Source organism: Heterocephalus glaber, unplaced genomic scaffold (assembly GCF_053883595.1).
Source record: "Heterocephalus glaber isolate CG9 unplaced genomic scaffold, H.glaber_assembly_v1.0 deba00001004, whole genome shotgun sequence".
NCBI classification, from domain to species: Eukaryota; Metazoa; Chordata; class Mammalia; order Rodentia; family Bathyergidae; genus Heterocephalus; species Heterocephalus glaber.
The window spans coordinates 5,145,514-5,169,535 of NW_028258179.1; the positions used below are offsets into that span (position 1 = coordinate 5,145,514).

A 24,022-nucleotide genomic window follows, 5' to 3' on the forward strand; every position below is an offset into this window, starting at 1 on the left:
AGGGAACGGGAGGCACAGGGGTGACCCTGCTGTCAGGAGGAGCGCCCCCATCCACCCCTGCTGGTGCCACGCAGAGACATGGACAATGCCACTTTCAATAAATCATGAAAGATCCTGAATGCCCCATTTTGTCCCGTTTTCTATGGGCCGTGGGCTTGTGCTTAAGATATAGCCGGCCGTTTGTGCTGGGTTCCCAGTGACTCAAAGGCTCAAAGTCGAGTGCTCTCTCCACTATATAATGCAGTCTTTGCATATGTGATTTTGGGGAGATTTCTTTTCAGATTTCCATAGCTGGTCATTAGTGGAGGTGACCTCGTGGGTAGAGTGGGCCATTGTCCCCCTTCACACACGCAGCCTTTGAGCACTGCTGAGCTTTGTGGGGTATCCATGCAGCACCTAATTCAATCACTCGCATGGCCTCTGGCCCCCTGCAAGCTCAGTGAGCTATGCGGGGAGTACTCGGCCCCAGGCCTCCCGGGAGCCTGGTTCGGGGTGGCTGCCTGTTCTCATGGGCTGCACACAGGTAGGTGCCTGGTGGGCGTGCCCTTCGGGAGCCCCCAGGTTTTTCCACACTGGAGTCTTGGGAAGAAAAGGGAAGAATAATGGGGGGTCATTCAAGGGCTGGTGTCATTTCCTTAGTCGTCTGTGACCATCAAGAGCCATGTCTCTCTAAAGAAGCTCAGAGGCTCCCTTGGCTTTTCATTATCAATAACAAACAGCCAGAATTTATTGAGAGCCTCCTTCTGTTTGCCGAGTGCTTTCACACGTTACCTCGTTTAATCCTGGAGTCTCATATTCATTTTTACAGATGAGGAAACTGAGGCTCGGGTAAGGAACTTGTCAAGGAGCACAAAGGTAGAAGTGGAAGACCAGGACAGAAATGTTTCTTCTGCTGCTTGTCATTTCCTTTCTAAGGATGTGGATGTTGTTCCATATTCTTCTACAAATCTAAATGGGCCAAGTCCTTCCCTGAGGACAGCTCTGCAGGGCTGTTTAAAATGTTACCACAGTGACGTTTCTAGAACATTCTCTGAATGACAAAGTAACAGAGAAGGAGACCAGACAGGTGGCTGCCAGCCATTAGGGCTGGGGGGCCACAAGAGACGCCTTTACCCAGAGAGGAAGGACAGCCAGTGTCCTGTCCAGGTGCCAGTGGCTGCTGCAGGCGTCCAGCCACGGGAGCAAAGTGGCCCAGACCTGGTCCTGCGCGCTGTGCAGCGTCAGTCTCCTGGACATCACGCTGTGCCTTATATAAGACGTCGCCCCTGGTGGAGGTTGGGAAATGGGGCATGAAGTTTCCTGTCTCATCTTTGCAATTCCTGTGACTCTCTGATTGCCTCATAAGAAAAACATGTTGATTTTAATTCCCCATGTGGGACACAGCTCCCCTCGGGTCTCCACTCAGGGGCCGCTTGCTGTCAGGATGGGGAAGGAGAGGAAACTGGCAGAGGACCCAGGTTTTAGCGTCTGTCAGATGTGAGCTGAGGCTGTGTCCTCTTACGGGAAAGTGCTGGGCCAAGGGTCAGAGCCCCTGAACTCGAGTCCCAGGCTGTGCACGGGAGATCCAGAGCATGCTTCTCAGCCGCCGTGAGCCTGCAGGTTCCCTGCTGTCAGGCAGGAATAGTGACAGCATCCTGCCTAAAAGCCCAGTAAGAGAACTCAGCAAGGGGCCAGGGATTTAGCTCAGTGGTTCCACCACCTGCCTCACAAGCACAAGGTCCTGAGTTCGATCCCCGGCACACAAAAAAAAGAGAACCCAGCAAGAGCATGCATGGATGTGCTCAGCACAGATAGATGCATTGAGTCAGCTCGACAAGTCACGACCATTTGGATCAACAGGTTCGATGTTTCTTCATTTGTTCCCAAGCCATACCCTTGTCTTTGCAGTCAGACCTCTCTGTCACTTGTCTGTGAAGTGCTAAGTATTTGTTCTCATTCCTCTGTTTGGGTCATGTATATTTTGAGCACCTACTTCACTGAACCCTTGCCTGTCCTGGGTGTTTGGGGTGGGTGTGCCCAGGTGATCTCTATGCTCGGCATACTGAAGGGCCTGGTTCTGCCCTCACCTGGAGTCTCTGCCCCTGCATCTGCCAGCTCTTCACTCCTCACAGCTCACCCTCCTGCCAGCTCTTCTGCCGCACGAGGGCTGCTCTACCTGGGCCCTCTATGTACGCCCCAGTGTGAAGGTCAGTGTGACTTTGTTACCTCTGCCTCCCTTTTCCCTGAATTGCACATGGTGCCTGCACAGGGCCACAGAGAGAGTACTTGCAGATGTGGTATGCAGCCAGAGGAAGCTCAAGGAGTAGCTTTGCTAATGCTGTCATTTCACAGATAAAGTCATGGGAGCCTGGGCATAGTAATGCAATTGGCTATGTGAGTCTCCAGCCTTTTTCTTCAACTGGATTGTAACAGATCCCAGCTAACCTTAATTTGTGCTGCTCTTTCTTTATTCCTGCTGCTCAATATTTTGGCTAGCCAACTGATGTTTCCTGCTGTAGTCTTTTGGAAACCCTGAGCATGAGGAGCCCTCAGCTCTCTCTCTCTCTGGCCTTGGTGTTAACTGGCTGTGAGACTGAAGCCAGAAGTGGACAAGGTGGAGCTAGCTGCCTATCTCAGTCACTGTCGTGTGAATGGGCTCACCTGCCCTCCAGTCTCCACACTGGACACACCAACAGGCCCACCTGGAGCCTCCTGCCACAGCCCTGACTCTCCCTGGGAAAACAAGGGCAAATCTACGCATCCTCGCATGGAGACCACTTGTCATAAATCAGGTGGGCAGGAGGAGGCCCCATGTTCCTCCCTTTGCTGGAGAACCTCGAGAAGGCCAACATCATGGTGCCACTTGCAGTGCTCTGTTCAGGTCCAGAGGAGGGAGAGGTGTTAGAGCTGTTAGAGCTCCCGGGCACCAACATGGAGTTCCCTGCATCTTGGAAAAAGGCGCCAGGTGGGCCCTAGAAGGAAATGCACAGACTTCAGAGTCACATGGGTTGCGTTCTGTTTCCAGGTTGGCCAAGCTGACTTATTTATGGCCTCTCTAAGCACCCGTTTCCTCCCCCTTAAGGGTCTGCACATATCACACCCCCAGCTTCTCTGGGTGCCTGTGGATTCTGTGATTCCCAATGCTTAATTCGGAGCCCTGGATCACTTTTATTTAAAGGCCTGTGGAGGATCCCAGAATAATCGATTTGGGTCTCTCTAGCAGACTTAAGTCTGTTGGGATGGGATGATGGTTGAATCCACACACAATAGAGACGTGCGTGTTCCAGCTTGAGGATGAATGGGCAGAAGCAGAGCACGATAGCAGCCGTGTCTTGCACCTGACGGTCAGGCCCAGCCTCTGCCGAGCTCTAGCGGGCGTGTAGCCTCCTCCTTCCCCGAGCACGTGAACAGGGATGTCGGGGCGGGGGTGAGGCATGTCTGCCAGTGCAGCAGCGTCGGAATCTCTGCTGTTGAGTATCAGACCTCACCCCAGGCACACAGCCTCCCTGATACTGCCACGGTCTGAAGCAACTTGAGACCAGACACAACAGCGTCACTTCAGGGTGCTGCGACAGCACGGCCACCAGTGCGCAGTGTGAGTGCTGTCGGGCCCCTGAGGGCAGCAAGTGAAGCTTAAAACCTTGCATCACCCAGGGAGGCCTGCAGAGCCTTGCAGCCGCTCCCCAAGCAGTGCGTAGGCTGAGGACTGAACCCTGTGATTGTGACATCTCTCAGGCTTTAGAGTCTTCGCTAAGTACTGACCTGATCCAGTGAGTCCCAAACAGCTTGTTCCTGCCTATTGTGTTTTTCTTTGGCCTTCAGCTCATTACAAGGACGGTCCCCTGGTGTTACTGCCTCAGGATCATCCCTCTGCATGTTGTCTGTAACAGGCCCTCTTCTCCTGTGCTTCTCCTCCTCCACTGTTCAGGACAGTCTGTGAAGTAGATGCTATCATTATCTCCATTCTGCAGAGGCAAAACATGAGCTACAAAGAGGTAGAGTAACTCAAGGCTGCTTAGCTAGTAGGAAGTCTAGGATTAAAAGCCAGATGGTCTGACAAAGCCATAGGCTTTCCATATGTTTGTGTGTGTGTATGTTTGTTTAGTGGTACTGGGGGTTGAACCCAGGACCTTTGCACTGAGCTCCATCCCCTGCCCTTTCTTAGTTTTCATTTTCAGACAAGATCTCACTAAGTTCCTCAGGCTAGGTTTGAACTTGCAGTCCTCCTATCTCAGCACTCTCCTTTTAGATTAAGCATCATCCTCCCATTGCCTACATTTTGTTGATGTGCATGGTCACCAGCAGAACAAGCATCTTTCTCAGGTGTGAGCCCTGGGGCCCCAGGCAGGGAGACAAAAAGCAAAAAGTATGAGCCCTTGGAATGCTGGGAAGGGAGCTTATCTAGCCTGCTGGGCAAAAAGTTGGACTGGGGAAGGGTGTAGACTAGACCGGAAAGTTAGACTTGGAGGGCCTTGGTCTCCTAAGTTCTGGCCCCGGAGCTCCCAGAAAAACTATATGGGTTTGAGGAAGAACCAGTTTCTATTTAATAAAATGTTCCCCGGATATTGCTGTGAAACTTAATTTTTTTAACATTTAATAGTATGTGCAGTTTCATAAATGATTTTCCACTCTACGAGATTATCCAAGGATTCTCTGTCCCAACGCTGATTTTTCAGTTAGCAGGGCAAGTAAAAAGTGTGTTTGCTTCCTTCTTGCTGGATCCTCACCCAGCTGATAACCTTCATGAACCTCTTTACATTTTCTTAGTCTCTGCATTTCATCTTAGCTATAAACGTCTGACCTACTCCTTAAACTTCACAACCCCCATATATTCCTTGGTTTTTATCCCAGGTAGAACAGCAATAGAAGAGACTGATATATTGTTCCATAAAGAAACAGGGAAAGACACAGGTAATTACTTTGGATGGGAATAGGAACCTCAGGTAACCCCAGATCCTCCAGGTAATCCTGGCCTCCTACGTGTCTCTTCCCTGTTGCTCTGAGCAACCCACTAAGCAGTGTAAGATTGATGGGCATTTGGGGCTGGATGTGGTGGAGGATGATTCCCCTGCCAGGACATGCACTCAGCCCACTGGTGCAGGTTGAAGCCAGATTGTGAGAACAGGCAGCAGGCGAGGTGCAGCTTGGCTGCCCCAGGATCTAGAAGGACCTAATGGCAGTGTTGTCCAGGTCCTGGGCCTTGTCTGGGAGAAGGCGGCAGAGTTAGTCTGGAGTCCACTCGTGAACTTTGCTGGCTGCTCTTGGCTGCATAAGACAGACATGCAGTAGAGCAGAGCTTTTCCCTGCCACTTGCTCCTCATTACAGTATCTGAAGATCTGCTTTTTGGGAACCTCACAGCTTCTCTTCCAACAGATCCAGCAAGGGCTGGTTATAAGTGCTTTCCTCCTGTAAACCTAGAAAGCACCCACATTCTTCCAGGAGACAGCAGGGGACAGTACAGCAGACCTCGGCTCCTCTCACAGATGGGAAGCCCAAGGCCCCAGGAGCCCCAGGCTCAGGGAGGGTGCAGAGGCCGGCCGGAGCTGCTGGCCCCAGTGAGGCTTACATAACTCTCAACTCCTCAAGTCCCTGGAAACTGAGGCCAATTCCCTGGAAGATCACTCTGTTCTCTCCTGTTTTTTCAAGAACGGAGCCAGCTTGATCACTGGCTCTCAGGACCATATGGGAATGTCCCGTTTTCTTTCTTCCATGAACTGATTGCCTACCGTAATGGTCACTGTTTAATCAAGCTGTGGACAAAGCAGCCTGAATCTCCTGTTCTTATCTATGTTTGGTTTTTATTCTGAGGAACTTTTATTTATGTATACCCTCATCTGTTTCCAAAAAGATTGGAGAAGATTTACATCAAAGGGAATAAACAGAAATGAATACAACAGAAAGTCGGGCAGAAGCAAGAAAGGAGGCGGTGGTCCGATGGCGTCTTGGGCATCACATTTTTAGATCTCAGTATCAGAAAGACCACAGATGTCCAGCCTGGGGGGAAGGGGAGATTTTGTAAGTGGTTTTTTAAATCACAAATCTCATTAAGAGTTGAGGGCTATTTTTCCTAGCACTAAAAGCAGTTTGCCCCATGAGGCTTGATACTGAGGACAGTAAATGTCACAGTGACAGTATCTGCCCTTACAGCAAATGCAGAAAGACTTTACAAGCCTGTTTCTTAAGATAAACCTTGGTGAGAGTGGAGGAATGTTATTAAAACACTCTTGGGGAAGGCAAGGCTGCTGGTGAACAGGCTCAGCTGGTGGACATGTGTCACTGTCCTGGGACTGCAGGGTAAAGCGAGGGTGGGCAGCCATCTGAGGGTGCTACCTGCCCTTTCATGCCTCCTCTGGAGCGTGTAATGCAGGTGATGTAGCAGCCGCCCTGAAGCGGGGGCTCCAAGGGTCTGTGGCGTGGGGTCCTCCACTCCTGCGTAGGTAGGAGGCAGGATGAGAACCCGGATGTGTCTTTCCCAGTTGCACCCCCTCCAGGCATCTGGAGGGACCAAATGCAGCCCCCTTCCCCTGTGAATGGTGATGGATGCATGTCGGGGGGACACCCACCCGAGACCCCAGAGTCTGAGCAGAAGTGGTTCTGGGTAGTAATGTTCAGCACGCTGGGGCCATGAAAACCCTCAACATGTCCCCACGTTGAGTAGGATGGCAAGGTGGCTGCACCCCCTCCCCTTCTGCTGCACATGGCACATGCACACTTGCTCGTCATGCCCTGTACTCACTGTTGTCACCTGGCTCAGGAATTTGAGGGGCAGAAATGGGGCTCGGTGACACGGTGAGGCCTGATAGGGAATGTGCTGCAAAGGAGGCAGGTGGAGGGTAAGCCCTCCCATGCAGAAGGCCATGTGAGACAGTGGTGAGTGGAGCTTTTCTACCCTGGTCCTTCTGGTGAGCAATGGAGCAGCCCAGACAGCAGGAGGCGGCTTGGCAGGTAGGCAGGGGAGCTGCTTTGAGCTCTCCTCTGCTGGGCCTGGCTTACTGGCCACGGTGCCCTGTGGGCTGCCCATAGCTCTGGGACAGACATTTCTTCCTTAGAGCAAGCAAAACCTCAGCATTGAAGAATCCTCATCCTGTCATTTTTAGCCCTAATGGGAGTAGAACAAGCCTCTGGAACAAGGTGCAGCAGAGTCAGGAGAAGTGGCCTTAAGTGGAAACACAGCTGTGGGGTTTACAGACAGCGCTGCAGGGAGGCGTCATCCAGTGGGAGCGGCCAGCCGAGCTCTGGACCTTCCAACACTAATGAATCGGGAGCTCCATGCCGAACAGGATTTAGTTTGGTGGGTCCGTGTGCCAGCAGATAGATGTATTTTTCTTGAAAGACCAAGATGCCAGAACTCTCCATGATTACGTTACTGGAGCAAGGTCCTTTTTTGTGGTTTGTGAAGCTGAGCGTCAGGACTACAGGACTCTCTTGCTCTTTTCTCACTCTTGTTTTTTCCAGGTCAGAACCAAAGCTTGGGGTGGGGAGGAAAATCCTGCTGAATGAGCAAGTTCTTTCTTAAAAAGCTCTCTCCAAGTCCAAAAAGACTTCAGTGGACTTAGGAGAAAGAAATTTAATACATTGCCATAGAATTGCTGTTAACCAAGTTAAAGCAAAGCGCACAGCATCTTTGTCTTATAAAAGAAAGCAAAGAGGAGATGGAAAAAGAAATAATGCTTAGGAAATCCAAACCAAACAGTGAAGACTAATGGAGGAAAATCAAAGATCGCTTCAGAGAATGTGAAGATTTCCTCCTAATAAGATTTTTCAGTTACAAAACCAAGGCTTCCAGGTAGAAGTCTCTTCTGTTCCTTTGAAGTGTGCCATAAATGTCCTCTGGAGATGTTGGCCGTGCGGTGGGATTGCCCACTTCCACCTAAGGAGAGTGGGATGCGCCGCAGGCCCCAGTGGACTGCAAGGGGAAGCGGCAGCCATGGGGAGGCTGGAGGTTTCCCAGGCTGGTCCTTGACCTGCATGTGAACCTGAGTCCTAATAGCTAGCAGACTGAAGCAAGCTCACAGCCTGGAGAACTGTGGTGGGTTGTACTGGAGTGATCCTGGCCAAAGAACTAACCCTTGACTCTCACCAGCGACCTCTCAGGTACACCGCCAGGAGGGCAGCCCCGAGCAGGCCTGTAGGTCTTCTGCTTGGCTATGGAATAATCTGCAGAGAAGCCTGGCTGCTCCATCCTGCAGGGGCTGCCAAGTACCTTCCTGAGCCTGGACCGAGAGAGACCCAGTTGCCCAAGGAGGTCATCTTCCAATTCAACTTTCTAACTCAGGTTTTCCCTTCCAAAGCCAGGCCAGGAGTGTTCAAAAGCACCCATAGCTAGCACATTTCTCACATGATGGGGTTAGGACCCTGTGCGTAACATTCACCAGGTCTGTTGCTATTTGGGCAGTCAGCTGTGCACCTAAGCATTTAAAGCCTGGCTTCCTCACTGCTGAGGGGACACCTGGCATGCATACTTGGCCACCCCTTCCTGTCCCATTCCATCCCCTTCGTTGATTATTTATGAATGGAATCTGGCCCACTGGGTTCACTGGCATGGGATCCAAAGTAAGGACCCATGTCTTTCACTAGTTCCATTGAATGCGTATGTGGAACCCCCTCGCCTGCCCTCTGTGCAGCCTGGACATTCATTCTGCCCCGTAGTCTTGCTGAAGTCTCCTCACCAGGCAGCAGATAGGAGAGCCCTGGGGAAGCCTTACTGGGTCCTCGGTAGGCCATTCTTGTTGCTTGCTCACTGTTGCCACCTGCTGGTCTCCCTTGCCACCCCACCTAAAGATCCCGAGGGGCTGAAGAGGGGACCTACGCCCCAAAGTCCGGAGGGAGCTTCTCCTCTCCCGAGGCCCTAGCCCAGCTGCCCCAGCTGCCCCACACAGCTTCCTGGGCGGAAGGGGGTGGGCAGAAGTCTCCTGCTCCTCTGCCCAGAGCCTCCTATTGTGTAGCTTCAGCCCAAGGCCCTGAAAGTAGGAGGTGCTTTCACTTTCCACCCAAGGGAGCGGGCCTGCACTTTGTGGGAATGGATGCCTTCCCTCTCTCTGGGCCCATTTCTGGGCCTCCTTCCCCTCTGCCAGAGGCCAGTGGAGCAGCCTCATGATTGCCTTGGGGGCCTGTACTCCCTCCCCCTGCCCCCAGCCCAGGGGTGTCGTGCTCAGGGAAAGGGCTGGGCAGCACAGGGAAAGCCCTTGTGAAGTCCCAGAGTGGCTGACATCCCTGCAGGCTGCCTTTCCTAGCTGAGCTGCTCCATGGGTGGTCCCTACAGGCCTTATTGAGGGCCACCCCTGGCACAGATGGCAGGGTGTGGGGCCGCCTGTGTCCTGGCCAGGCCTGCTGTGCAGGAAGTACCAGCAGCCACCGTGGAGGGAACGAAGGACCGTGTGCTGTTTCAGGGCTGTGGGCGAGATGGGGGGTTTAAGCCCTGCTTGCCTGCCAGTGGCCCGGTTACTGTGAGGGGGCAGATGCGGAGCAGAATCTGTTTGCTAAAAGAAAGGGAGGAGCTGGGCATGGTGGCACATGCCAGGCTGGGCCACCTAATGAGTTCAAGGCCAGCCTGAACTACCTAGTGAGATTCTGTCTCAAAAAAAAAAAAAAAGAATGAATGAATGAAAAAGGAAGGGAGCCGGGGATTTAGCTCAGTGGTTCCACCTCCTGCCTCGCAAGTGCAAGGTTCCAAGTTCGATCCCCGGTACAAAAAAAAAAAAAAAAAAGGAAGGAAGAGAGGAATAAAAAGGCAGTGACAGAGTTGGATGTCTGCTGGAGACTAAGGACCCTGAGCCCCTAGATCCCTGACAGAGCCACCTACCCAGAGCCCTAGGGAGCTCTCAGGAGCTCTGGGGGGAGGCTCATCCTCCAGCAGAGCAGAGAAGGGTCGAAGGGAAGATCAGAGCCACTTTACAGAGGTCGGAGGAGGACCAGCAGAGGGCTCCCCAGCAGCAGGAATGGTGAGGGCCACAGAGGTAGACAGTGGATGAGAGCTGTCCAGTGCCCAGCTGTGCAACAGAGGGAGGGTGCCCTGCTCCCTGCCTGGGAGCCCCTGCTGTCTCCCCAGGGCCTGCCTGATTGGCACCCACTGTCTCCATTGCCTCTCTGTTAGTCTGCATTGTTCCTGTGAGTGTCCGACCTCTGAGCCCGCCTCGGCTGTGTTTAACTCTGTCCTTATCTTCCGCAGCAGGAAGCCAGCCCCAGCGCTGAATGAGGGCAGGGTCCTGGAGTTGGTATTTTAGAGAAATCTGCTGCATGGCGAGCGTGGATTAGGAGAAGAGGGCCAGCAGTGTAGGTGGATGTAGTAGTGCGTGTCAGAGTCCTCAAGAGGAATGAGGTGTCCTAGGGCCAGCAAAGGCTGAGCTTGGATTGGCTTGGGTTTCTGATCAAGGACTGAAGACCTATGGGCCTCGCTCAGCTCCATCAGGTTGAGGCCTGGAGCTCCCCTCTGGAGCCCCTGAGGTAGCATGGTGGGTGAGGAACAGCAGCATGAAACGAGTGTCTGGGAGGAGGAGGCACATGGAAGCTCTGCTACTGGAACGCAGACACCTGGGAGGCCAACACAGCCCAGTGGTCTCCAGCATGGACGGCACTGCAGCTCTGCTGCCCACTGGCTAATCTGGGCCAGCTACTTATTAAATCTCTCTAAACACAGGCATAGGAACTGACCGTGCAAGGCTAGTGAGGATTAAAGAAGATCACACATGAAAGATGAAGGCTGAATAGGACAGAAGATGTGCTCAATAATATTAGCTCCGCATACAAGATCTATCACCAGACCCTCTGTTTCGTTTCCTGCCAGCCAGCCCTTTCCATTTTCATTTCTTTCCTGTTCCTCCCCAGGCTCCCTGGCTCTCTCTGTTGCCATCGCTACTCTCACCCTGTCTCTACTCTCCTGCCCCGTTACACGTCTCTCAGTCTTCCTGGCACATGCTGCTCTGGATGACCTGACCTCCGTGCCATGTCCAGGTGGTTAGAAAGATCGAGGTCGCGCAGAGGCTCGCTGCAGTGAACTCAGGTCCTGTGTGCTCTGGGTGCATCCTGGTCCTGCCCGACAGTCCTTCCGCTCTTCCCCAGTTGGCTGTTTTTCCTTTTTCCTTTTTTTGGTACCAGAGATCGAACTTGGGACCTTGCACTTACGAGGCAGGTGGCAGCACCATGTTTTTCCTTTTTTTTTTTTTTAAGTATTTAAAAAATTTAGAATTTTATTTGGGCAAAAGAAATAAGCTCAGGACCATTTACTATTATTATTCCTATTTTTCTAAGAAGCAATTTCAAGCCATCATCACTTCAAGCCCCCACTCCTTCCCTCACCAGTCTCCCCGGGAGGCAGTGTCAGGAAGGAACGAGACTCACACAAGGACACTGTGATCCCCTGGCCTGGGCTGCGATGGGGTCCCGCCCATCCTTCCTCCTGCCCTGCAGCAGAGCCCAGTCCCTCCAACCGCCATCGCCACGGTCCAGGTCACGGCAGTGGCTTTTCCCCCAGGAGCCTCCTTCAGATCCGCTCCTCCTGGTCCCTCAGGCTCTTAGCCTGTCCTGTTGCATTTCGTTCATCTCGCCTCTTCCCCGCCGTGTCCGATTTTCCAAGAGTGCGGAGTATGCTCGTGGTCATGTCCTCGCCTCCTTCATTCTTCATGCTGTCACCTCCTGATCTACGCTCCCACCACTCCCGAGTCCCTTCTGCTAGGTCTCCATCTCGGATGGTTGGTCCTCTCACTTGACCTCGCAGAAAGATACCTCTAATTTGCTTACTTTCCTCTTCCTTCCCTCCCTCCCTCCCTCCCTCCCTCCCTCCCTCTCTTCTTCCTTCCTTCCTTCCTTTCTCTCCTTCCTCCCTTCCTCTCTCCCTCCTTCCTTCCACCTCTATGCTGGGGGTTGAATCCTGGCCAACACTCACCAAGTAAGTACTCTGCCTCGGAGCCACGTCTACAGCCCTATTTCTTCCCGTTTTTCTTTTTTTAATCTCTTAAGGCACATTTCATTGCAATTTTTGTTACTTGCAGTCAAGTACATTCTAACTGATATTTTCCCTCCTATGAAATGTCTTAATGTATTTCATTAATATATATTAATTTTATAAAATATTGGGTTTCCTGTGGTCTTCTCATAAGTGCATATAACATGTTTTGATCATATCCATCCCCCATGCCTTTCCCTTTGTCTAATAAGTCTCCCTTCTACTTGCATGCCATCTTTTTCTATTATTAGTCCACATATTAGAGAAAATGTGATACTTGGCCTTTTGAGTCTGGACTATTTCTCTTAACATGACGACCTCCAGTTCCATCCATTTTTCCTGCAATGATGTGATTTTATTGTTCTTTATGACTAAGCCTGCTCCTTCCTTAAGATGCTTTCACCTTTTGCCTCTGGAACGTCGTAGCCCCAAACTCCAGGGCCACCCTATCCCGTTCCATTTCATTCGTCTCACCTCTTCCCCACCATGTCTGATTTTCCCCTTCCCAGTCTTTACCGCCTGTTCTTACATACGAGTTCTCAGGACTCTACCCAAGATTTTACTCACACTCTCGGGACACTCTGACATGTTGTAATAAGTTACCTTCTCATTTCCAGCTGAAGGCTCCCAGTTTGCACCTCCAGATTATGATCTTGCTGACCCAGCTCAGGACAGTCCCCTCCACTAGCGGCTTCACAGACACTCAGTTCCAGCTGTCCCACGCTGTCCCCAGCCTGCCTCTGCTCCCCATCAGCCTGCTGCACTGCGAGGCCTCCTGTCCTGCCATAACCAAGTTCTGTGATGCTGATAGCAGAGAGAGGGTGTGGATCTGGGTCAGAATTCCAGTCCTCATTGTGGTGTGGACAAATTACTTAGAGCAGTACCTGCTTCAAATGGCTGTCATCAGGGTGAAGGACAGCCCTCACTCGGTGGGCATTTCTGATTTTCTAAGCCATAAATTCATAACTTAAAACATTGAACTAAAGGATGTGAAAATTTCTCAGCCATGTTTAGTTTTAAAATGGACAAAACCAATTAAGGCCTGACCTCAGCTACAAAAAGAGAAGTGTAGCTGTAATTAATAGTTTGTTTTGTTGTGTTTGTTGTTTTTAACTGAAAGAAAGAACTGGGAACAGCTGAGCCGTGCTCTTTAGGAAAAGCACGGCTTTGACTTGAAGTTCCTGGCTCCATGATGGTACAGAAAGGCCTGTTTCTGTTTTTGAGTTTTTGTCTGGGTCAGTAAGAGGACAAACTATTTCTGAGCTCGCTTCCCTCTAAGGAAGAGAGAAACTGTCCAGCATCTAATGATGCAGATCGGTAGCTGTGTTAATAGCCCTGCAGTTAAAAAAAAAAGTCATAGTGATGCACCCTAATGTGCAGTTAATTTTAGTTAAAATTTCCCCAGTGATTTAAAAGCCTAGTGAATTTGTAAATACAGTAATGGCCTCCGCATTTTGGAAATGTTAAATCTGCCATCACCCCCTGGGCTGTATAGGACACCCCCCCCCCAGCTCTGTGGGGTTCTGCGCTCACCTGAGCACCCCCAGCCCAGGCCAGGGAGAAACCAGGGCTGTACTACCGGGCGTCAGGGGCAGAGGTGTCTGAAATCAAGCCGGGGGTCCTTGCCCCTGCCCAGGGTCATTCTTCCCTCACAGCAGTTCCAGTCAAACACTGAGCTGTCTGTAATCTCTTCCTTCTGTCTTCGCTCCTCCCGGCATCAGATCCATCAGCACATCCCACTGACTCAGCTTCTGATGTTTTACACCCATAGCTCTCTGCTGTCCCCTTGTCCCCTCTCCCCTGCAGGATGCTGCTGTCTACACAGTCAAGGAGTCCCCAGGAGAGCCCCGATCACACTGCCCACCCCGGGCTTAAAGCTTATCAGAAGCGTTCCTGTTTGCGAAGCTAAGGGCCAGAACTCCCAGTGTGGCCAGGAAGGTCCTGCGTGTCCTGCCTGGCCTCCCCCCGGTGTTACCACCCTCCATGTCCCCATATCTGTCGGGGTCTGGGTCACCAGCCAGTCTTGGATTGCTGCAAGTCTTGCCCCAGGCCCTGTGTATGTGCTGTGCTCTCTGCCCACAAGGCTACGTTGCCCTTCTCCTTCCCACATTCCCATCCCAGAGGGCAGCTTCTCTTTCATAGGAATATGGATTGTTTGCTTCAGAGAACCTGCTGCTCCCCCTTCCCCCTGAAGTACTGAAGACTGGGTCTCACACATGCTAGCCAACCACTCTACCACTGAGCTATACTCTAGCCCCTTCCATTTTATTTTGAGACAGGGTCTCACTAAGTTCCCCAAGCTAGCTTCAGACTTGTGATCCTCCTGCCTCAGCCTCCTGAGTAGCTGGGATTCTAGGTATACGTCCCCACCCAGCCACAGAACCTTAATGTGAAATCCTATGTATCTGTGTGTGTTTCTCAGCGTGGTGCTTTGCTGCCAAGCTCCTCTACCAGACAGCTCCATGAAGGTGACCCCTCCCTGAGGCACAAGGCGCACACTTGATAGATGCTGACGTGTGCCGAATGAACAAGTGGGGTCCTGATGACAGTCCTGGCACCCCAGGGGCCCTTATGTCCACGCACACTCGGTGGAGGAAGCTGACTCTGCTTGTTTACTTTGTTCCGTCGCTGCTATTGGAGCAAATGAATGTGCTGCCTGAAACTCACCTGTTCCCTCTCCTCTCTCCGTTCAGCTCAAGCTGGCTTTCACTCTGGACCACGAGACTGGACTGCCCCAAGGCTGTCACATCTATGAGTACCGCGACAGCAACAGGTAAGTGGCACGGTGCCGTGGTGCTGGCGCCAGGCTTCCCTTAGAAAGGGGTGCTCTCACACCTGTCGCTACTCTGCTAGAAAATGGCTAGCACAAAAATGTATACTTTTTGCTCCAAGAACTTGAGTAGGAGAAGTTGTGATGTATCAGAAGTATTTTGTTAAGAGAGGGTCTCACTGTGTAGTTGAGACAGACCTCGAACTCGAGGCAGTCTTCCTGCCTCAGCCTCTGCATACTGGATTACAGGCATGCGCCACCATGCCCAGCTTATAAATCTATCTGAGCACGAACTTCCTCTCCACGCTCTGCTGTCCTCCGGAGCAAGACCCACCTCTCCCTGTCTCTGACCGTCATGTGCTGCTCATGTGATTGACAGTGGCGCTGCCTGTGTCGCGTTGTGAGCTCGTGGAAGTGGCACTCTCCAGCTCTGTTTGTTGTCCACCTGTGGGTGTGGGGACTCAGACCGTTGGAGAGGTGGCGCTGTTGGAAAGGCACCGGCATCCTCTCAGAGCCCCTCTCCCTTCTCACAGATGTCTGCTGCCTGGCTGGGTGCTGTTCCTGCAGCAGGGACCATGGTGGCCTGGGAGGCGGGGGCTGTGTGTCCTGATGGTGACGCTGCCGCACCGCTCTGTTGGGCACAGTCCTGGAGACGTCACAGTGTCGCCCCTTCTAGCTCTCACATGCAGCCCGCGGGTTTCTTTCCTTGCTTTGTTTCCAGGAGCTGAGGCCAGGCTCACTCCAGGTGGGCGTGCAGCCCTGAACAGCAGAGTGAATGTCAGCGTGATTGTGCTGTGGGTGGAGACAGTTATCCCAAGTGGCCACTCTCGGAAACCCCAGTCAGTGACAAGAGCCAGCCCCGCTTGTCAAGTTAAGCCAGGCGTGGTGGTGCACACTTGGAATCCCAGCATTCGGGGCCATGAGACCGGAGGATTGCAAGTTCAAGCCCAGCCTGGGCAACTCAGTGACTTGGTGACACGCTGTCGTGGGATCTTGCACTTGTGAGGCAGGCGCGGGAACCACTGAGCAAAATCCCCGGCCCAATAAAAAGATTTTTTAAAGGGCTGGAAATGTAGCTCAATGTGAAGGCCCTGTGTTCAATTCCAATATCACAAACAAACAAATATCCAAGCCATTTAATTTTACCTGGTAGAAGGAAAGAGTAGGCATCTGCCCGCCGTGCCGAGCCTTTCCGCGTGAAGAGAAGCCTGTGTCTTCCTCAGAGCTCTTGCTCTGTTGTGGGCAGAAGACGGGTTTCCATGCAGATTGCCTTTGAGGTGCCAGTGCTGTCTGTAGTGCATCGCTAGTCAGATGCTGTAGTGCGCAGCCCATTCTCCAACTCCCACCGCATGAGTAGCAGGAGAGGAGAACACACAGTCAGATCCTCAGCCCCGTCCCACTGACTCGTGCTCATCTTTGTGTCTGTCCTGGGGCTGGTTCTCAGTCTTAACCTCCCTGAGCCTTGGTTTCTGCTGCTGTCCAAACTGATGGGACCAGTAGCTCTCCGTGGCAGGGGCGTCGTGCTGAAGTGAGTGGCGGTTGCCGCCCTTCCTCACAGAACAGCGGGCTCAGGGCCTCCTTTGGTCGTTCCGTGCCTGCGTCTGTGCATCAGGGTGGGGGTGAGGGAGGAAGTGGGTCCCGTGTCTCCAGTGGCCTCTTGCAGACACTGCTTCTCTTCCCCACTCAAGTGGCCTAAGGCGCAGCCCCAGGAGCCTGTGAGCCTGATGGGGATGTCTCCCTTTCCCCGGGCTCACCCCAGCTGGCTTCCGGTGTTCCCTTTTGGGGCCATCTCCCCTCATATGCCCGCACATGGTGAAGGATGGTGGCGCTCTGGAGGTGAGGACAATCGGCCAGGCGTAAGAAGCTTGTGAAGGCCCAGCCAGGTACCTGAGGGCAGCAGCATCTGAGAGCAGATTGTGCAAGTGGAAGAAACTCACTTGGACGTTAGTTTGGTTCAGCTCATTACTGAAAGCTCTGCTTTTGTCTCCTTGCTCTCCCCTGAAATACGATTTGTAACCATTTTAGTATCTATCTGCAAGAGTGTTGTTCTGACTGAGTTCTCCCAAGTGACCTTTCGTTTCTCATGGAAGGGCCCCCAGCTGGGCCCTGTGCCTTTGTCCCTTTGTATCTACAGGGAGTTGGTTCAGGAATCTATAGGCGCTCAAGTACCTCATATTAGGGGTGTAGTATTTGCATGTTATCGCTCCACATCTCTGTGTACACCTCAAATCATCTCTAGATGACTTTAACACCTAATACAATGTAAATGCTGTGAAAAGATTTTTTACACTATATTGTTGGGGATTGTCTGGTTTGTTTCGTTTTGTTTTCTAGACAGGGTCTTGCTATGTGTAGTTCAGGCTGGCCCTGAACCCACAATGAAGTTGTGTTTGGTACTTTAAAAGTCAGCCCGTTTTTTGGCCGAGTGTGGTGGTATCCCCACCCGTCAACAGCTGGACAGCTCTGTGGCCCAGCCCCACCTGCCTCCCTCAGGGACGCGGCCTCTTCCTCTGCCCAGCGTCCCCTGCATGCCCCTACCAGACCACCTTGAGTCTCCCACAGGGCGTGTCCTGTGTCATCACACCACTTCCTGTTTCTAGAACACTCCCTCTTCTGTATCCTTCACCACCCCTCTGGATGATCCCTGCTTCTACTCAGCTAAGTGCTCCTCCTCCGGAAAGCACCCCGGTTCCTGTCCCATGCCTCTCTGGTCCTGCTTCCACTGACCCCTGCGTCTGTCAGTGGCTGACTTGTGGGCTTCCTCCCTAGGCTGAGACCTCTGAGCCCAGGGCCTGGTTTGGTCCATTTCACTACCCCCGTGCCTTGTCCAGTCCTGGTGAACAATGCTTGGCCAGGCAAAGGCGGAAGCTGAATGTCAGCCATGAGGGATGGGAGGGTGGCTGCTGGGAAGTCAGTCTCTCCTTAGCCTTTCTCTTTTCACTTGTTGTGGGATCAGGATAAGGACTAAATTACATGTGGCAGCAGGGAAAGCTGTCTCCCTGGATAGCTGTGAATTCTGAAGAACCGGCATGCAGCAGGAAGAAGCCATAAACCCTGGCAAACTCCGTAATCACAGTAGTGAGTGTAGTCATTTCCTCCAGCTGCCTGACAGGTTTGCCTGATGGTGACGCGCGGTGGTGACTGGGAGGAGCACCACTGTGTCCCGCTAGCTCGGGCAGCTCCATGGGAGCACAAGGCCGTGCTCTGTCCATGCCATCTGTGGAGTGTGACAGTGACAAGAGATCCCTGCCGCAGCCTGAACACCCCTCACCAGCACACAGCCGTTTCTACTCCCAAGCTTCCAGAAAGGATGTTGCTCTCAGTTTTACAGATTAGAAAACACAAACAACAAGACCAAGGGTGACGGTGCAGACGAGGTCCCATAGTGTGGGGGCAGAGCCTGGCGTGGGCCCCAGGTCGGGACACCCCCAGCCCATCTGCGCCGCAGTACCACTCGACATTCCCTCCGTGACGTGGCCTCTTCCAGGCAGCCCTGCTGCGTTCCAGAAGCAGCCCTGAGGGAGACCCTGGGCTCCTGGCCCCTGCGTGTGGGGAGGCCTGGTGTGATGGACCAGCTCCTGGTGTGTCACCTGTCTGGTTTGGCAGATCAGTGTGCACGCAGTGGCACAGGCGGTGTACTCGCGGGAGGGTGGAGCTCACAGGGCTGCGGGAGAGCGCAGTGAGGACAGTGTGAGGCGCAGCTGAGTACACTGTAAAGAACTCCGCTGGTGTTGGCAGGCTGCCTGGCACATCCCCAGGTGGGCCTTGCAGTGGGCCTGGCAGCCCAGGCCTGGCTTCCCGCTGCCCTCTCCTGCTGCATGTTGCTGATCCTCCTCAGCGTGGTACAGGCAACTGGGGCCAGAACTGCCCACAGTCAGCTGCCCCCTCAGGGCTCTCCAGAGTCTCTCCTGGGCCTCACCTCCTTCTTACTCTGGGGACAGGGTCATTTTCTAAATGAATGAGACAAAACCTTGGCTTTTCCTGCCTGACCGAGTGCCTCACTTTGGCCTCGTGGACACATCGTAGTCAAGAAGCAGCCTATAGCCAGCATCCAGAGGTGTGAGAAAGCCACCCCTGGGGAGCAGTTTCTCTCGGCTCAACATCTGCCCGGTCTTGGGCCTACCTCAGAGGGCAGCGCCTGCAGCCTATGGCAGACAGGGCGGTTCTGGCAGCACCTTCTCTCTCCAGCCCATGGCGCCTAGTGGGGCTATGGGACCCTGCAAGCCCACTCTGTCCTCCCCAGTCCCAGAACACACAGTCCGTCTAGCCCCGAGGGATCGGCCTGCCTGGCCTCCCATTTGGTCTCAAAACCTGCTCCCCAGGCCCACAGACCAAACCCAGAACCGGCCTGGATGCCACCCTGCAGAGCTCTGTGCTGCCCTCTCCCGAGGATGTGGAAGGGCAGTTCAGATCCGTGGATAGGCAGACTCCATCCAGCAGGATCAACACAGAAGAGATGTGGGGTGAGGGGAGGGACACGGACACCTGAGGCCGTGCTCAGCCTTGGTGCCTGGTGACAGCCACAGCTCAGCCTTGTGCTGCACAGAGCTCCGGCTCCGCCCCCGAGCATCCTCTCCAAAGGGAGAATCTCAGAGAGCCCAAGCCAGCAGCACAAACAGCTACCCCCATCCCTCTCCTCCAAGCTTCTAAGTCCCTGTCACCCTCAGCCAGCAGCTCAGCGACCAGAGGTGTGACCTGGCCCTTCCCAGCTGAGGTTCCAGCGCCTGCCTGTCCTCCTTCTCAGCAGGGTCGACACTCACTTCTGTCAGTTCACATCACAGTGGGGCAGGCAGCACAGGTGGTCCCTCCTGGGGACCCTGGCAGCCACCTCCAGCAGCTCAGAGGGCCTCGCTGTGTCGCCCCTACCTCTCTGACCTCGAGCAGTGCATTCCCATTGCTGATAATGGCCTGGCTCTGTGCCACCCTTCCCTGCTGTCCCTTCCCACCCATAGAGGGGCACCACTGCTGAGCCCCTTAAGACTCCAGCCTATCTGGGGCCGTGGTGAGTGTGTCCCGTGGGCCACCCTCCGCCATGAGCAGTGCATTCACTCCGGTATGGGTCCCTCCCTTGGCCTCCTCATTCCCTCCTCTACCATCTGCCACGGCAGTTTGGGCTCAGCCCTCACTTGGCCTTAGACATCATCTTCTCCAGACTTCCCCGCACCCCCTGGAAGCAAGCTTACCCCATCCCTAGAGTCTTTGCCAGGGAGTTAAATCCTGCACCCCAAGAAGACACCCTCAAGCCCCTGAATCCTATTTCCTGGCCCCTTGATGAAGCCCCTAGAGTCCTCCTAGGTGATTCTCCTCAAGTCCGTGGCGCTTATCTTCCTCCTCCTTGTGCGGCTCAGCACTTCCCCAGTGGGGAGAAGCTGGAAGGCCTGCAGTGCAGGGGCATTGCCAGCTGTACTAGGGTAGGGCAGGCAAGAGGTTTCCAGCTCTCACACCCAACCTTTGCCGGCTGTCAGGGGCCCAAGTTTGCCGCCAGCCCTCGGCATAGCATCCTTTACACCCAGGGCAAGCTCCATGGTGCGGCACACTCCGCATTGCTGCACACACAGTGCTGTCAGTGAGCCTGTGCCTCGGGCCAGGCACCCCGAACCTCTCAGGAGAGCAGCCTCTCCCAGGGACAATGAGTAAGCCAGCACCTGAGGCCATCTTTCTTCCTGTTTCCCAGAGCCACTCTGGTGCCACTCGGGAAGTTGAGGTCTGTCAGGAAGCAGATCCTAGGACAGGGATTAGGTGTGCAGCAGGAGTGGAGGAAGTCACCCAGGAAAGGTAGAGGGAGAGCATGCAGGGAGGGGGAGCCTGCACAGGCCTGACCCCAGGAAGGAAGCGGGGAAGGGGCTGAGGAGGGAGTCCCAGGCTGCAGCCAAGCGGGCAGGAAGCCCCGCAGCCAAAGTCGGCCTCCTCTGCTAGGGGAGCCCCACCTCCTGCAGGACCAGCCTGTACCTGTGTTGGGGACCTCGAGGGCAGCCAGCAGGAAGTGTGGTTGGGGCTGAGCAGCAAGGACCTGAGCAGCTGGCCCTGGGGCCATCAGTACTTGATGCTCAGTACCTTTCCCTGGCTGCCGCTCTGATGAGGACAGATCCAGGGGACCTGGATCAGGGCCTGGGTCTGATTCAACTCTCCCCCTGCTTGGTTCTGTTCCTCTTCCTCCCAGCTGAATGAGCAGAGGGAATCTTTCCTAGCAGCCCCGGCAGCTTAAGAGCAGCCCCAGCCCTTCCAGCATTTCAGAAATGGTACTTCCTGTCTGCACTCAGGTGGGTGCCAGGTCCCCGGTGAAGAGTGTGTTGCCTAAGACCGTTGCAGACCGTGAGCGCCGCCAGGCCTCCCTGGGCACTGCCAGGTCAGGATGAAAAAGGTCTCTCTTGTTCCTGCTCAAGTCCCAGCTCAGGAGAAGGGGGATCTGCAGATCAGGGAGGGGCCTGGGGAGTTGGAGGCTGCACAGCAGGGAGGTGCCAGGGGTGACCTCATGCAGCAGCTGCAGCGCCCCTGTGTGTGGGAGCAGCGTGCAGTGCAGGTGTGCGCTCACGTGGCCCCACGGCAGGTGGGGCTCAGCACAGCATGGCCCTCACCGCTCCTTTTCCCATAGTGGACTCCAGTGGTGCTCAGTGAAGGATGCACCCTGAGTGTCCCCCCCGGTGCAGAGATGGCCGTGTCCCGCGTGTCTTTCCTGCCGGGCACCTCACTGGGTGGCAGCAGAGAAGTATCCATGTCCAAGCTGTAAACAAGCAGAGCTTTGCTTTTTTTAAACCAAGTGTGGTGGCACCCACCTATAATCCCAGCACGCAAGAGGCTGAGGCAGGAGGATTGCCTTGCACTCAAGGCCACCCTGGACTATGGAGTTCAAAAGGAAGTTGTACAAAGCGAGTTGACTGTCAGAGTCTACTTTCCAGTGTGTGCACCATCGGATGGGACGGGAGCGGCGTGCCCATGAGTGCACACCAGTGGGGCTGCTGCTGCTCTACGGCCAGCACAATCTGCCCACTTTTGTGGCTTCCACGTTCCTCTGCTCTGGTCAGCGGTGAGCATGGCAGGCAGCAGGCGGAGCCTCTGTTCAGGCAGTTCAGGGCCATGACTCGTGACCGCAGCCCTGTCCTTCCCCGTTCTCCGGCAGGTCTGGGGAGAGGCCCCGCCTGAGCACAGCTGATGCACAGCTTGCTCTGGGCTCTCCAGGGCCAGGGTGGGCGCAGGAGCAACGTGTACGGCCTGAAAGCCATGCAGCTGCCCTCCTGCTGGCTCTCAGCACTGCTCAGGAGACCTCATCTTGTCGCTGCATCCACTTACTCTCATTTTCACTGCTGCAAGACGTCCCCTTGTATGAATGAACCAAGGTTTATCCGATCTGTATTAACCCAATCAACATTGGGTTAATGTTGCTTCCAGTTAGGGGTTACATAAATAATTCTGCTTGTACATGTCTTTGGGGTCACATATGTGTGTGTATCTTTGTCAGTATTACCTAGAGATGAAATTGTTGAATCATGTAATTCTACCAGCAGTATATAAAAGCTCAGCTGTTTATTGCTCATTCAGTAAACTGCCTTTTCAAGTTTCTTGCCTCTTTTCCTCCTGAGTGTTTTTTTTGGAGGGGGGTTGTTGTTTGTTTTGTTTTTGAGAAAGGAACTTGAAATCCTCCTGCCTCAGCCTCCCAAGTACTGGAACTACACTGGGTCCGGGCCTCCCCTGGCCTCTCGTCCCTTCCGCCTCCATTGTGCAGGGTCAGCAGGGCTTTCCTCCTAGACAGCCGTGAAGAGGCCGAGAGCAAACACTCCTAACCCTAACAGCTTGGGCCCGAGGTCCTCACACTCCTCCCAGGAGAGTCCCACACTCCTCCTCTTGCATCCTAAGAATGACCCACAAGATTTCCCTGCAGGATAGAAAAATCTAGGTCACCAAGCACTCTCGAAACTAAATCCTTCAAAACCCTTAAAGCCCTTCTAAGAGAGCAGATGTGCTCTTGGTTGATTTAACATAGGATTATGTTAAGCAAATGACTTTTTCCTTGCTCGAGTTAAATTGCCTTTGTATAACTGTGCCATTCCTCTCCTGTCCTTTTGTGATGAACTGCAGTTCCTTCCTTTCCAAAGCCTCCTGGGCCTGCCGCAATCCAGTGTGACTTAGAAACCCCGTTGCTCCTTTGCAGATGCTTTCCAGCCCTCTGGGAAGCCTCTCACCAGTGACCTCAGGGCAGAGAATCGGCGTGTGTGTGTGTGTGTGTGTGTGTGTGTGTGTGTGTGTGTGTGTGTGTGTGTGTGTGTGTGTGTGTGTGTGTGTGTGTGTGTGTGTGTGTGTGTCTGGCCTCCTGTGTCCTTCACAATTTCCTGATGTGACCCACCTCCCTCTCTCTGCTTCTCTGGGGTTTGTCCATCCAGGGTATGCATCCCCAGGAGGCTGCTCCCTGTCCCTTAGGGCTGGCCTTGTTGAGTGGAGGGGAGTTTTTAAACCCAAGGAGAATTGTCCCTTTCCAAGCCTCAGAGAGTCTAGAAGAGGCTGCGATGTCCAGGCCCCTGCCCTGTGAGGGGAGCAGCCACTCCATTCCTGGCCAGTGGGGTGCGTGCCCCTCCTGGCCCCCAGCTGCACCAGACTCTGGACACCTCTGCTGCTGACAGTGGCAGGGGCCCCACTGGACACCTCCCTTGGTACCCGCAGACCCGAGCCACTGTCCACGTCTGCCCATGTGGGACACGGGCCATGAGTGCAGGTTGGGTCTGAGCCTGCAGAAAGGTGCCCGTGGCTGTCACCTCCTGCAGCTGCCTGGCAGGTGACCAGAATGCGCTTGGCCCACTCCGAGCTTGGCTGTGCTGCCCGTGGGGAAGTGTTTCTGACCTGTCGGCACTGCCACTCCCTGGCTCTCTGGGGCATTGTGGCTTTTTCTTGGTGGTTGAGCAGGAAGCCTTCGGACCCTGAGCCCGAAGGAACTGCCGCTGGATGACAGACAAAGGCTATCAAAGGCTGTGAATCACTTCACAGCTGCCTTAGGCACTGCAGAAGAACCAAGCAGTGACTGTTCTGAGGGCTCTTTTCCATGTGGGCGGGCATCCAGCTGGGAAGGGCTCTCACAGGTGACTCAGAGCCTGTGCCCTCTGAGTTAAGTGGGAGGAAATGGCCCACTTAGGCAGCGGCTCCAAAAACCCAGCACAGCAAGGCCTGGCTGAGGTACAGGACTCAGTTCACTCCCCTGACTCCGAGCTGACCTTGGCTAACTGCTCGACCCCTCATCAGCCGGGCACCCTGAGCACAGGCTCCAAGGAGAAGATGAGTGAGACACAGGATGGCCAGGAGGGCTGGCACCGCACGTGAGGAGGGATGGTGACAAGTGAGCAGATGT

The 24,022-nt window shown here is 53.9% G+C and overlaps 1 protein-coding gene across 7 annotated transcripts in view; it reads left to right on the forward strand.

Annotated features, from left to right (window-relative positions):
- Nucleotides 1-24,022, forward strand: part of Dis3l2 (DIS3 like 3'-5' exoribonuclease 2) — a 262,451-nt gene that overhangs the window by 221,525 nt on the left and 16,904 nt on the right. For all 7 annotated transcript variants that reach the window (XM_087209292.1, XM_087209293.1, XM_021247080.2 and 4 more), the window contains one exon: nucleotides 14,615-14,694. In XM_087209292.1, coding sequence (XP_087065418.1) covers nucleotides 14,615-14,694 — 80 coding nt within the window. The remainder of the gene's footprint in view (nucleotides 1-14,614; nucleotides 14,695-24,022) is intronic.